Here is a 13,412-nt window from a genome sequence, read left to right as displayed (position 1 = left end):
TGTTTTTGTGGATCTCTTGGTACCTGGTTTGAGTTATTATTGAGCAAATCTTCAAACGATTCTGCCCCCATCTGCAATATTTTCTGATTTTCTCTGATTATCTTACCATTTCCATTTCTACATGCATTTTGGGTTAGTTGAGAATTTATTCTCGTCTTCCTCATTACATGACAGACTGTTTTGTTTTATTCTGTACCTGTAGTTCTTTTATCTCTTGAAAGTTTGGTTTAAGACTTTTCTTATTCTTTTTCTTACATTTCCTATGAGAACTAGACCTTAATTCTTTATACAGCTTAACATTTCTTATGCTCTCTCTCTCTCTATCTCTCTGTCTTGCTGCAGTTTTATGTTCACTCGCTAATCTACATTCATAATCAATCCATTTATTTCTTCCCTTTGTGCTTATCAAAATTGTTTCTTCTTCTGACTTTTTCACTACTCTTTGGATCCTGTTCCATCTATTTCGTTTACCTATTCTTTCCTCGCTGGCTGTCAAGAAGTCTTCAATTTTCATCTGGTATGCTTTTACATTTTTTTAAATGTACTTCAGTTCGTTTTTCTTCTAATTCGGGTTTATATAATACATCTAACTTCTCTCTGAGTATGGCTTGTAGAGTATGGTGGTCTGAATCACAACCTTTTACGACTATGACTGACACAGCATATCGTACTTTTACTAATACAGGGCATTTTTGTTTAACTATTTTACTTGCACATGATTTCCGTGTTCCAAGATATATTCTTTTGTGTGAAAAGTAGATACCCTTGATGAGTAAACTAATGTAACACATCTCCAGTCTCATTACTTTCCTCATGTTATGCCTATCTGTGCCTTAAAGTCTCCCAATACTAGCAATAGGTCACAGTTTTGTACTTATATTTACCATCTTCCGCTTCCACTCTTGGTTGATATACTGTTGTTATCTTTATATTCCTGATTTTCCCTTTTATGTCGGTCTGCTGTGTCATTCGTTTATAGGTTCAGCTTTCAAAAGACATTTCTTAATACCTTTTTTTTCTTATTATAAATCCTGTTCCAGATTGACCAGTTCTTCATTCTGGTCCACTATACAACAGAGAACAATGAGTCATATCTTTCTACCTTGCCCTTGTTGTATCATTTCTTGCTCTTACAGAATACTGTACTTAAACTTCATGATCTCTTCAGCTATTTCTTTCATTTTTCCTAGTGCGACATTTTCTTTGCCGAAGTCGTACTGTGTATTCCCAATCCATCATCTGAGGTTCTTGCTGTGGTTCCGTGATATGACATATTCACAGTGTGGAGTTATCGGCCTCACGCCCAATTCCCGTCAGGAAGGATTTTGACTATTTTAAGGTTTACTCCCTTTCTAAGGATAGCTTTCCCTACGCCTGTTAAGCCTTCCTTCCCACATTACGTAGGACGCATTTCACCTGGCTGTTCTGCCGAGACCTGTCCGGCGTGAGAGAATCTGTCTGTTTTTAAACTACCGCTGGAGTAGCGGCCAGGTTCTTTGAAGACAATGGATGCTCCCGCCTGACACTGAAAGTGTCTTCGACAAGGCGGTTTCCCATGGAAGGGAGTGTCGAGCAATGGGAACGTGTAAACTCGTCTGACTTTACTTCTGCGTAAGAAAGCTTCAGACTGTTGTCCACTGACCTGTACCAGCATCTGCTTGGACAGCTTGCACATCTTGCCCACCGTGATCTCCAGAGGCCTCCCGGCCACCGTCATGAAGACGAGGAGGCTTCTCTTGAAGCGGGCGTCGCTGTCGGCCCAGCCACAGTTGACGGCCGAGTGGGCCAGCTTCTCACTCTGCAACACAGAAGACATCTCTATAAGGGCTCTCAGGAGTCGTTTATCTGAGAAAACGAATACAGCCTAAGCAAACCTATTTTTGTCACACTGCACTGTTTCATATCCATTCATTTAAGTTACGCTGATACCTGCAATGAACTAATACACAAAGTACCATTCTGTCAAGGAAAAAAGTAGTTTTCGAAACACTTAAGAATGTAACGCAGTATTTTGTACAACACCACTAGGTATTCCATTTGAACTCACGGTTGTTGTCCTTCTGATGTTGATACTGCTATGTATTTACCGTTACGGATTTTATTTAAAAGCACTTAATATCTGAAAAGCAGTTACAATGTAAGCAAAATTGTCTTCACACCATAAATCAACTTCATACCCACTTATTTAAGTTGTGCAGCTACCTGTGTACAACTAATACAACAATTCAAACATTATCATGGAAAAAAGTTGTTAGCGAAACATTTAAGTGTGTGTCGCAACCAGTGTCGTGTTCTGTGAACTACTACACCTCTTACTGATTCGACGAGTGATGCCACGGAATAGTAGGTCCGCAACTGTTCAGTGCAAAATAAACTGGATATTTCGTTCGTCTCAGTTGCATTTATATACAGTTTTTGCTGCAGTGGTTATCGGTTTCGGGCTGACACCTCCAGTTTTCAAACCACTCACCTTTTTATCAATAACCAGTAACGCAATATTGTGCCAAAAGTCAATGACAGCTTCTGTACAGGAAGATAAGCTATGGGCAACAAATATTCACATTGGTATTAGCCTTCGCGTTTACTGTTGCATCCGACCGACATAACCAAAGTTGTGAGGTTAAAAAAGGTGCGTCGTTTGACAAAAAGGACGTGTCAGCCTGAAAGCGGTAACCACTGAAGAAAAAAAATGTATATCAGAGCAACTGATACGGACGAAATAAAAGTTATCCAGTTTCCTTACTGCGCCTCCAGCGATTCCATTTGTACTTATTGTTTTTTTCTCTACTGATAATGGCGCTGCTACGTACCCTCTTCTGCCATTTTTATTTCAAATTACCAAATCCGCCCATTAAATAATTTGTCGTGTTTACGGGTATTTGTTTTAACAGCGAATAATTAATAACACATACAGGAGAAATAGCACACAAATCATGCAAAGTTGTTTACTGAAAAAAGTTTCAAATTTGCTATGTGAATATTTGCGAGTAGATTATAAAATTTTAGTGCCATAAAATTTAACATTATCGTGATTTGGGAGCAAAAACAAGCAAGTAAAATAACTCAAAACCGCACACTTGCAGAAATTGTGTTATTGTTAGAGTGAGAATAAAGTTCTAGAGAAAGTAACCTCCATTTTATACTTGCAAGAGACGAGCATTTTACATAAGGCTACCAAATCATACCGTTTTGAATTTTGTATTGACTGTCTATTCTGTACTTAATCATGCTTCATTGATCGTCACGGCATGTAGGTGGCAACAGAATTTCCAATGCAGTACTTGCAACACTACTCTTCTTTAGCTGTATTGCACATTGTACAGGTACATCTTGATGAACTGCTGCCATGTGCTGGCTTTCTTCTAATGTCGATGCACCAACAGCTGCTTCAGTGCCTTCGATTTTCAGTCTTTATTTCTGTACTGATCAATAAAGTATTACAAATGTCAACTACAGTTTCCGACGATCGCATCCACTTCACTGCATTCTTCCTAAAAGTGTTTCAACTTCTTTTGGTGTGTTTTTGTCCGTTTCAAATTTGATTTAGTCTTTGGCGTATCCCACTTGACAGCCTATTGCATTTATTTTGGCCTGTATACCTTCGTTTATCTCACTTCATCACTAAAAAATATCAGATCTCCCATGTTACGCGCAGCTTCAGTTTATTTTGAAATAGGGCTGGTTTCAAATCCATCGCTGACATTCTACTCAGACAAAATACAATTTTTTGATCGCGATCGCCTTTCCATGTAAACAGATTCACAGTATTAATATTGCAGTATCTTAGTGATACACCTGAAGTAGATCACCCTACTCCTCTTGTAAAAATCTTACATTGTAGTTACAGATACTCAAAGCTTCGCTACACGTCATGTAGAATCCTTAATAGTTATGTAAATCAGTTTCATGGAATGTTTTTTTTTTCAGAAACGGTAATATGTTGTTACTCGTTCATCGGTTTGGAACATTTTTCTAAATACCGACTACATTCTTCTGATATGTTTTGTAGTTGGCTTTATACTGCTCTGATGCCAGTAGTTAAAATCCATGTACTAAGTTTCTGTATTTTAGTATTTTGTAATTAACACTTCACAATACAACGCCAATGGAAGATAGATGGGTAACATCAGTAACATACAGGATAAGCTTGGATGGTCACAGCTGAAGGTCGTAATGTATAGAAAGGTCTAACGAACGCCATAAGCCATAAGCTAAGACTGGATGTCTAATGGCTGCTGCTGATGATGATGACGATGATATATTCATACTGCCATGAACAATGGTTGTGGAATTTTCATAATAAACATATTATTAACGAGAGTGTGTTAGGTAATTTTGTTATGAATAATATGGACATCGCACTAAAATCCGTAATGTAGTTTCACTTACCTGATCAGTTAAGATCTGCCCAACAATGCAGTACAGAAAAGTTTCGTATAGGATAGGTGGGATCGTCATCAGTGGCTTTAACGCCTTTGTAATATTCCCATCTCTCTGCAACACCTACACATTTGATAATATTAAAGTTTCTAGCAAAACTACGACATGACATAAATATACTGGCTAGATATAATACTGAATGAATAAAGGCTATACAGTCATTACAAAAGATTCCTTCGTTCATCCACAACACGAGAGCGTAGGGGAGAGCTTTGTGCCATGGAACGCCTTTCAAATTTTGGCCTTATGATAGGAGTTTACTGTATCAACATATTCCATTTTTAAATGATGACTTACAGGATGTTTGGAGTATAGGTACAGATATTGTGACCATTGGATCCTTAATGTACTCTCTCTTCAGAGAGTTAATTGTTTTTCCTCCGTGTCGAATAGTCTTCTCACAAACACATCACATAATTTACTACCTGCTGTTTTCTGCACCGTTGTAACTGCTCCGAGAAGTGGACTGGACTCGTTAGAGTAGAATGTCTGTTGTGCGCCCATGTGTACACACTTCAGTACCTGACATGGTGCCCAGAGGAAGATAAACATTACTGAGTAGCTTGTGCTCGTATTCTTGGAGGTTCTATTCAACCTAAAAACATACTACTGGCGATGACTGGTTATTATTAGTCTGCAAAAAGAAGTAAATACTGATGTAATGTCATTTAGTATACTCTCCTCAGTCGTCAAAAGAAATGTCAGCAGTTATACGCTGCCAATGATGTTGTATTGATATTTAGAGGTAACTGAAGTATCTAGTATCATAATGTAATACACTCCTGGAAATGGAAAAAAGAACACATTGACACCGGTGTGTCAGACCCACCATACTTGCTCCGGACACTGCGAGGGGGCTGTACAAGCAATGATCACACGCACGGCACAGCGGACACACCAGGAACCGCGGTGTTGGCCGTCGAATGGCGCTAGCTGCGCAGCATTTGTGCACCGCCGCCGTCAGTGTCAGCCAGTTTGCCGTGGCATACGGAGCTCCATCGCAGTCTTTTAACACTGGTAGCATGCCGCGACAGCGTGGACGTGAACCGTATGTGCAGTTGACGGACTTTGAGCGAGGGCGTATAGTGGGCATGCGGGAGGCCGGGTGGACGTACCGCCGAATTGCTCAACACGTGGGGCGTGAAGTCTCCACAGTACATCGATGTTGTCGCCAGTGGTCGGCGGAAGGTGCACGTGCCCGTCGACCTGGGACCGGACCGCAGCGACGCACGGATGCACGCCAAGACCGTAGGATCCTACGCAGTGCCGCCACTTCCCAGCAAATTAGGGACATTGTTGCTCCTGGGGTATCGGCGAGGACCATTCGCAACCGTCTCCATGAAGCTAGGCTACGGTCAGGCACACCGTTAGGCCGTCTTCCGCTCACGCCCCAACATCGTGCAGCCCGCCTCCAGTGGTGTCGCGACAGGCGTGAATGGAGGGACGAATGGAGACGTGTCGTCTTCAGCGATGAGAGTCGCTTCTGCCTTGGTGCCAATGATGGTCGTATGCGTGTTTGGCGCCGTGCAGGTGAGCGCCACAATCAGGACTGCGTACGACCGAGGCACACAGGGCCAACACCCGGCATCATGGTGTGGGGAGCGATCTCCTACACTGGCCGTACACCTCTGGTGATCGTCGAGGGGACACTGAATAGTGTACGGTACATCCAAACCGTCATCGAACCCATCGTTCTACCATTCCTAGACCGGCAAGGGAACTTGCTGTTCCAACAGGACAATGCACGTCCGCATGTATCCCGTGCCACCCAACGTGCTCTAGAAGGTGTAAGTCAACTACCCTGGCCAGCAAGATCTCCGGATCTGTACTCCATTGAGCATGTTTGGGACTGGATGAAGCGTCGTCTCATGCGGTCTGCACGTCCAGCACGAACGCTGGTCCAACTGAGGCGCCAGGTGGAAATGGCATGGCAAGCCGTTCCACAGGACTACATCCAGCATCTCTACGATCGTCTCCATGGGAGAATAGCAGCCTGCATTGCTGCGAAAGGTGGATATACACTGTACTTGTGCCGACATTGTGCATGCTCTGTTCCCTGTGTCTATGTGCCTGTGGTTCTGTCAGTGTGATCATGTGATGTATCTGACCCCAGGAATGTGTCAATAAAGTTTCTCCTTCCTGGGACAATGAATTCACGGTGTTCTTATTTCAATTTCCAGGAGTGTATTAACTTGTAATGAAAATACAGTTAGTGTCACCAGCCTCACCTAACACGGAATAAGAATTAAATTGCTAAAGAGTTTCTCCTTTAACGGAGTTTTAGGCACCTTACACAAGTAGAATATTACCGCTGGCCCTATAAGAAAGAGATACAGTATTTCAGTATTTCGTTAGATTGTATTCCTTTATCCCGGTAAAGACAAGATGACCTGCAATGAAGGCTTTGAAAAGATATAAATGTAACCTCCACACCCGCCATCAGATACATTGCAATGCATGTGAGACAGTCATCGGTGTACACAGAAAGAGAGTCATAAAAATTCTAGACCTTCCCGTTATAGATTCCCGACATTACGTCCCACAAACAAATTAAAAAAAAGTTCAGTCCTCCGATACTGGCGAAAGTATTTGTAATGTTTGCTTTAACTGTAAGGCAAATGCTGGATTTCAAACGGTCGTTGTTACAGAAGCTTTTCTGTCTCCAGAATGTTTCAGAATTCTGCAACAGATAGATGTTAAAGATGCAGGCTTATTATTTTTCGTTTATTTTTGACGACCCTTCTTTAAAACGAGAATGACCCGGCTTTTTTCCAGTCACTTGGAATCCGTATCTCCTCCAGAGATCTAAGTCACACAGCTGCTAGAAGAGGAGCAAATTCTTTTGCATACTCTATGTACAGTTGTTTTGTTACCCCTTCAGTTTCAATGGCCTTTCCTCTACTGAGCGATTTAATTTGCTTTTCTATTTCGTGGTCATATATTTCGATGTAATCACACCATTAATGCGACGATTTCAAGTAAAATAGTTTTGGGAAAAGGCGTTTAGTATTCCAGTCTTCACCTTGTCATTATCTGTTTCGATGACATGGTCACAGAGTGTCTGGACAGATGGCTTCGATCCGTTCACTGATTTAACTTAAGACCAAAAGCTTTCGGATCTTCCTGTTACTTCAGTGGACAGAATTTTACTTTAAATATGTTAGGTTAGGTTAGGTTACCTTTACACGTATCAATCCTTACGCTACTTTTGCTTTTGTTCGGTGTTTTATTTCTCTGTGAGGTTTTGACTATGTTCAAATTTGCCTTGAAGCACTCTTTACTTTCGTGGCAGCTTTTTAATTTGGCTGTAGAATCCGGTCGTGTCTTTTCTATCCCTGAAAAACTTTTGCGACACATACCATTGATATCTGACATTTACGAAACAGAAGATGAATTTTTCATCGTGACCGCTCTGGTAACCTCAAATATGTTTTTTGTCGCTCCTGCTAAACACTAATAACTTATTACGTTTCGTTAGTTAGGTAATTACAGCCGTATTCAAAGACGCTGTAACAGCTTATTGTTCAGTGATTCCCTGTTCTAATCTGACTGGCATGAGTAGAAAAGTTTAGGCCTGTTGATGATCAGGAAATCTAATATGTTATTTGCAGAAGTCGGTTCTCTGACTAGTTCCTCAGCACAATTTTCTCGTAAGACATTTAGGACAATTTAGTGGGAATGGAAAGTACTTTCTGGGGCAAATGCGACCTTGAACTAAAGGCTTACCTACACACAGAGGCAAACGCATGACACAGTTAAGGCTAGCGCAGTAGCGCAGTCTCTGTAACAGTGTATGATTGAACAAAACATCTGTATCATGGATCTTTTTTGTTCCGTATTCTCTCATCGATTAACCCCTAGAGTTTGTACACGGTGTAAAAACTGACCCTATAGAATTAAAAAAAACTAGATTATAAGTTGATAAATTGTTATCTCAACAAAAGGTAAATATGTTGTGGTAAAATTTCATATGCTTTCTTTATGTGTTAATTTTATAAATGTCTTGTAGATGATACATAACTGATTAATAATTAAAACTGGTCGTCATTTAAGAGATAAACGACTTTTCTTGCAGTGTGTAGGTTTAGCATAGTATAAATAAGATTCAAATGACAAATATACCGAAAAGTAAGTTCATATTTCAAAATGATGGTATAGACGCCGCGTCAGTGATTACCAATTGAAACACTATGGACACCACGTCTGAATGCTACGAATGCTTAAATTTTGAATAAAAACAATCAGATTGGTGGCATAAGAAATTACCTTCGCTCCGCCAACGGTCTTGCCATACAGAACGGAGAAAGTGACAAAAGTTCAGGGAACCCTATTTCCCTTGTGATAGGAATGTTATAAATCTGAATGTAATAGGAAAGCTAGAAAATCTGAAAAGGGAAATGCGACGGCTCAATCAGAGTAAAGCGAAAATGAGTGAAGTACAGTGGAAATAAAATGATTCCTGGTGAAACAAGAGCGGTGCAAACCGAAAAAAATTGTAAAACGGGAGTAGTATTCGTTATGAGTAGGAAAGTAGGAAAGGGGGCAGAGAGTGAGCTATTGAGGACGTTTCCATACAATGATTGTTCTAGAGAGATTCTACAGCAAATCAACGCTGACAACGTTAGCTGAAGTATATATGCCGAAGCCGCAAGCAGAAGGTGAATGGATAGGGAAATTCTATGAGGAGGTTGAACGGATAATTTAATATGTGAATGGAAAGGAAAATCTAATAATCGTAGAGAACTGGAACAGGGTTAGAAGGGAATGAATAGAAGAGAGGGTTATGGGAGAATGCCGGCAGGCCTGTGGGAGTAAGAGTGGACAATGAATAATGGAGTTAAGCAATAAGTTTCATTTGGTTCTAGCGAAGTACCACAAGAGGCGGATGTATACCTGCAAAAGACCAGGAGACATGGGAACGTTCTAGCTGTATTACATTATGGTCACAGAAAGATTCCGAAATCAGATATTAGACTGCAAGCCATGCCCAGCAGCAGACATAGACTCTTCTCATGATGTACTAATAATGAATAGTAGACTGAGGTCTAAGAGAAACGTGAAGAAATTTCTGTGAGGAAAGAAGTAGCCAGAAATAATGAGACACGTTTGAAGTTCCTAAGGTTGTGAATACTGCAAATGGGATAGCACTATAGGCAGCTTTGTTGGAAAACAGTGGAAATCTCCAAAAAGGAGCATCATACATGCTCAACAATCAGTCACAGGTATAATGAAGTTAACGCCAAGAAACCTTGAGTGACAGATGAGATACTTAAATTGATCGATGAATGAAGAGAGAACCAGAAATTTTGAGAGAAAGACAAGAACACATCAATACAAATCCGTTAGGAATAAAATGAACAGAAAGTGTAGGGCAGCTGTGGAAAGGCTGCAGGAGAGACGTGGAAAAACTGAAAAGGAAATGATCGTCGGAAGTACTGGCTCACCATGCAGAATAGTCAAGACAATCTTCGGTGAAATGAAAATTGAGGGTGGTAACACTAAGAGTGCATTGCGACTTCTATTGTTAAAAGCAGAGGAGAAAGCACAGCCTCTATCAGCGGGAGGACTTGTTTGATGACTTGATCGAAGAAGAAAGTGGAGTCGATAAGGAAGACATAGGTGATCCAGTATTAGAGTGAAAATTTAAAAATACTTTCTAAAATTTGAGATCAAATAAAATAGAAGGGATAGATTATATTGTATATTAATTTCTAAAATCATTGGGCAATGGGATAGAAGGATAGAAGGAAGACAGGGGGTTTGAGTTCAGTCTGTAATTTCTGACCGGTGAGGAGCAAATGTAAAAAAGACAAATTCCCACAGAGGCTGGCTGATAACTTGGATCAGCGCCAAACACGTCACAGGGCACCTACGAGAGCTGAGGATTTTGCGAAAGACAAATTCCCACAGAGGCTGGCTGATAACTTGGATCAGCGCCAAACACGTCACAGGGCACCTACGAGAGGTGAGGATTTTGCGAATCGACAGGATGCTTGCAGCAGGAGACTCCCGGAATTCAGGGGTCTGATTAACACTACCTACTAGTGATCAGGCTAAGTACTGCACTGAAGACAGCCTCTCAACATTAGAGGAAGCAAACGAGGCAGTTGGTTGCACTACAATAGTCAGTGTCTGAATCCACGGAGGTGAGCGCTAACAGAAGTCGTGAACACTAGCAGCATGTTAAGTACAAACTTGAGAGCAGCGCATAGTCGGCGTCCCAACGATCTGACAGGGAACTCTCTGAATTAAAAAAAAAAAAAAAAAAAAAAAAAAAAAAAAAAAAAAAAAAAAAAAAAAAAAAAAAAAAATTAAAGAGTAGTGGAGGCGCACACACACACCAATCCACCGGTGCTTAACAAGCTGTGGCCAGTCTTAAGAGTCGCTCTGCACCTCCAGCGCACCTCTGGTCAGCCACATTTAAACTCCTCCCCTTCTCCAACGCGGTAGGTAGGGACCGTGTCTTAAATCACTTGTTGCAGTTCTCAGTACTTATGTGAGTGAGGACTGCTGTAGTGGCACACTTTTCTGTGTAAACCCAACGACGTTGCAGTTCTTAGGAGCAAGTATAAAGTTTGATGCCTCTGCTGAGACGTACCTTTTTGTGGCCGTCTTCTCCTCTGACTCCTTACAACAGCGTCTAGCCGGTGTATGGAATTACCAGTTAATTCTCTAAAGTGACACCTGTCCCTCTGCAATTTGCAGGGCTATAGTGTTACTCTTTAGCTCCGGTAACCTAAATGCTATCACTTTTGCTTACTATCTGCATTTTGTCTTTGAATTCCTATCTTTGAGTGACCTATATGGCTCCAAATGGTCTTAAGCGTAACAACATACAAGTCATTATGTCGTAAATTTATGACATGAACATGTATGATGTATGCGACTGCCGACGTGTCATCGGACATTCGCAATCATAGCATCTATAGAATTCCGAAGTTATCAAGGACAGATAGATGCGATAACCATTGCATTGCCAGCTTAACACCTCGTTACTGACAGGAACAGTATACAGGAGAATGAAAAAGAACACTGAGGATCAGTTGGATGACGATTAGTTAGGGATTTAGTAAAGGTGAAGACACCAGAGAGACAGTTCTAACTTTGCACTTGGTAATGGAGACAAGGCTGACGACAAAATCAAGACAAACTCTTAGGATCTGTCGATCTAGAAACGCATTAGATACGTCTACATCTATATGAATACTCTACAAATCATATTCAAGTGCCCGGTAGATGGTTCATCGATCCATCTTCACAATTCTCGGTTATTCCAATCTCGTATGGTGCGCGGAAAGAACAAACACTTATATATCTTTCCGCAGAACCTCTGATTTCCTATATTTTACCATGGTGATCGTTTCGTCCTGTTAGGTAGGCTTCAACGAAATATGTTCACATTCTGAGAAGAAAGCTGGTCATTGAAATTTAGTGAGACTCTCTCCCCTATTTGGCGATAATACAAAATATGATGACCTTCTTTAAGCTTTTTTGATGTACTCCGTCAATCCTATCTGGCAATGATCCAACACCGCGCAACAGTATTCTAAAAGAGAACTTTACGTTGAAATCAGAGCTCGTACGGAAAGATACAGGTCTTCGTTTTTTCCGCGCTGTACGAGATTGGACTAACAGAAAACTGTGGGAGGTTGTTCGATGAACCCTCTGCCAGGCACTTAAATGTGATTTTCAGAGTATCCACGTACATGCAGATGTAGACAAGCGTAGTGTAGGCAATCTTAGTAAATCTGTGGCATTTGCTAAGTGTCCTGCCGATAAAACGCAGTCTTATGTTAACCTTCCCCACAGCATTTTATATGTGTTCCTTCTAATTTAAGTTGTTCGTCATTGTAATTCCTAGGTATTTAGTCGAATTTACGACTTTTGGTTTTGCATGTTTTGTCGTGAAATCGAAGTTTAACGGATACCTTTTCAAACTCGTGTGGATGACCTCACACTTTCCGTTATTTAGGGTCATTTGCCAGTTTTCGCTCCTTATATATACCTTTTCTAAATCGTTTTGCAATTTGTTTTGATCGTCTGATGAATGAACTAGACGTTAAACGACAGCATTATCTGCAAACAACCTAAGACGGCAATTCGGATTGTCTCCTACATCCTTTATACGGAGAAGGAACAGCAGAGAGTCTATAACACTACCCTGTGGAACGCCTGAATTCACTTCCGTTTTACTCGATGACTTTTCGTCAGTTTCTACGAACTGTGATCTCTCGAGGAGGAAATCACGAATCCAGTCACGTTACTTAGACGCTATTCCATAAGCACGCAATTTCTCTAAATGATACTTGTATGGCACAGTGCCAAAAGCCTTCCGGAAACACGGAAATACGGAATCAATTTGATTCAACACTCTGTGCGAGTAAAGAGCTAGTTGTGTTTCAGAAGAACGACGTTTTCTAAATCCGTGTTGACTGCTTGTCAATAAACCGTTCCCTTCGAGGTAATTCATAATGATCGAACACAATATATGTGCCAAAATCCTGATGCATATCAACTTCAATGACATGGGCTTGTAATTCAGTAGATTACTCAGACTACGTTTCTTGAATATTGGTGTGAGGTTTACAACTTTCTAATCTTTGGGTAGGGATCATACGTCGAGAGACCGGTTGTATACGATTTAAATGTATGGAGCTGTTGCATCAGCATACTCTGAAAGGAACCTAATTGGTGTACACTCTAAACCAGAAGACTTGCTTTTATTAAGTGACTTAAGTTGCATCACTTTTCCGAGGATATCTACTTCTGCTGTTGTTGTTGTTGTTGTTGTGATCTTCAGTCCTGAGACTGGTTTGATGCAGCTCTCCATGCTACTCCGTCCTGTGCAAGCTTCTTCGTCTCCCAGTACCTACTGCAACCTACATCCTTCTGAATCTGCTTAGTGTATTCATCTCTTGGTCTGCCTCTACGACTTTTACCCTCCACGCTGCCCTCCAATGCTAAATTTGTGA

The 13,412-nt window shown here is 41.0% G+C and overlaps 1 protein-coding gene across 1 annotated transcript in view; it reads right to left on the bottom strand.

Annotated features, from left to right (window-relative positions):
- The window catches only part of LOC126358119 (odorant receptor 43a-like), a 79,980-nt gene that overhangs the window by 16,974 nt on the left and 49,594 nt on the right, over positions 1-13,412 (bottom strand). The window contains exons 5-6 of the mRNA XM_050007526.1: positions 4,390-4,503; positions 1,643-1,798 (exon numbers count right to left, since the gene is read on the bottom strand). Coding sequence (XP_049863483.1) covers positions 1,643-1,798; positions 4,390-4,503 — 270 coding nt within the window. The remainder of the gene's footprint in view (positions 1-1,642; positions 1,799-4,389; positions 4,504-13,412) is intronic.

The sequence above is a fragment of the Schistocerca gregaria genome, chromosome 1 (assembly GCF_023897955.1).
Source record: "Schistocerca gregaria isolate iqSchGreg1 chromosome 1, iqSchGreg1.2, whole genome shotgun sequence".
Classification (NCBI taxonomy): domain Eukaryota; kingdom Metazoa; phylum Arthropoda; class Insecta; order Orthoptera; family Acrididae; genus Schistocerca; species Schistocerca gregaria.
Note: the sequence above shows the minus strand (reverse complement) of the source record. Positions and strands in the feature narration are given on the sequence as shown.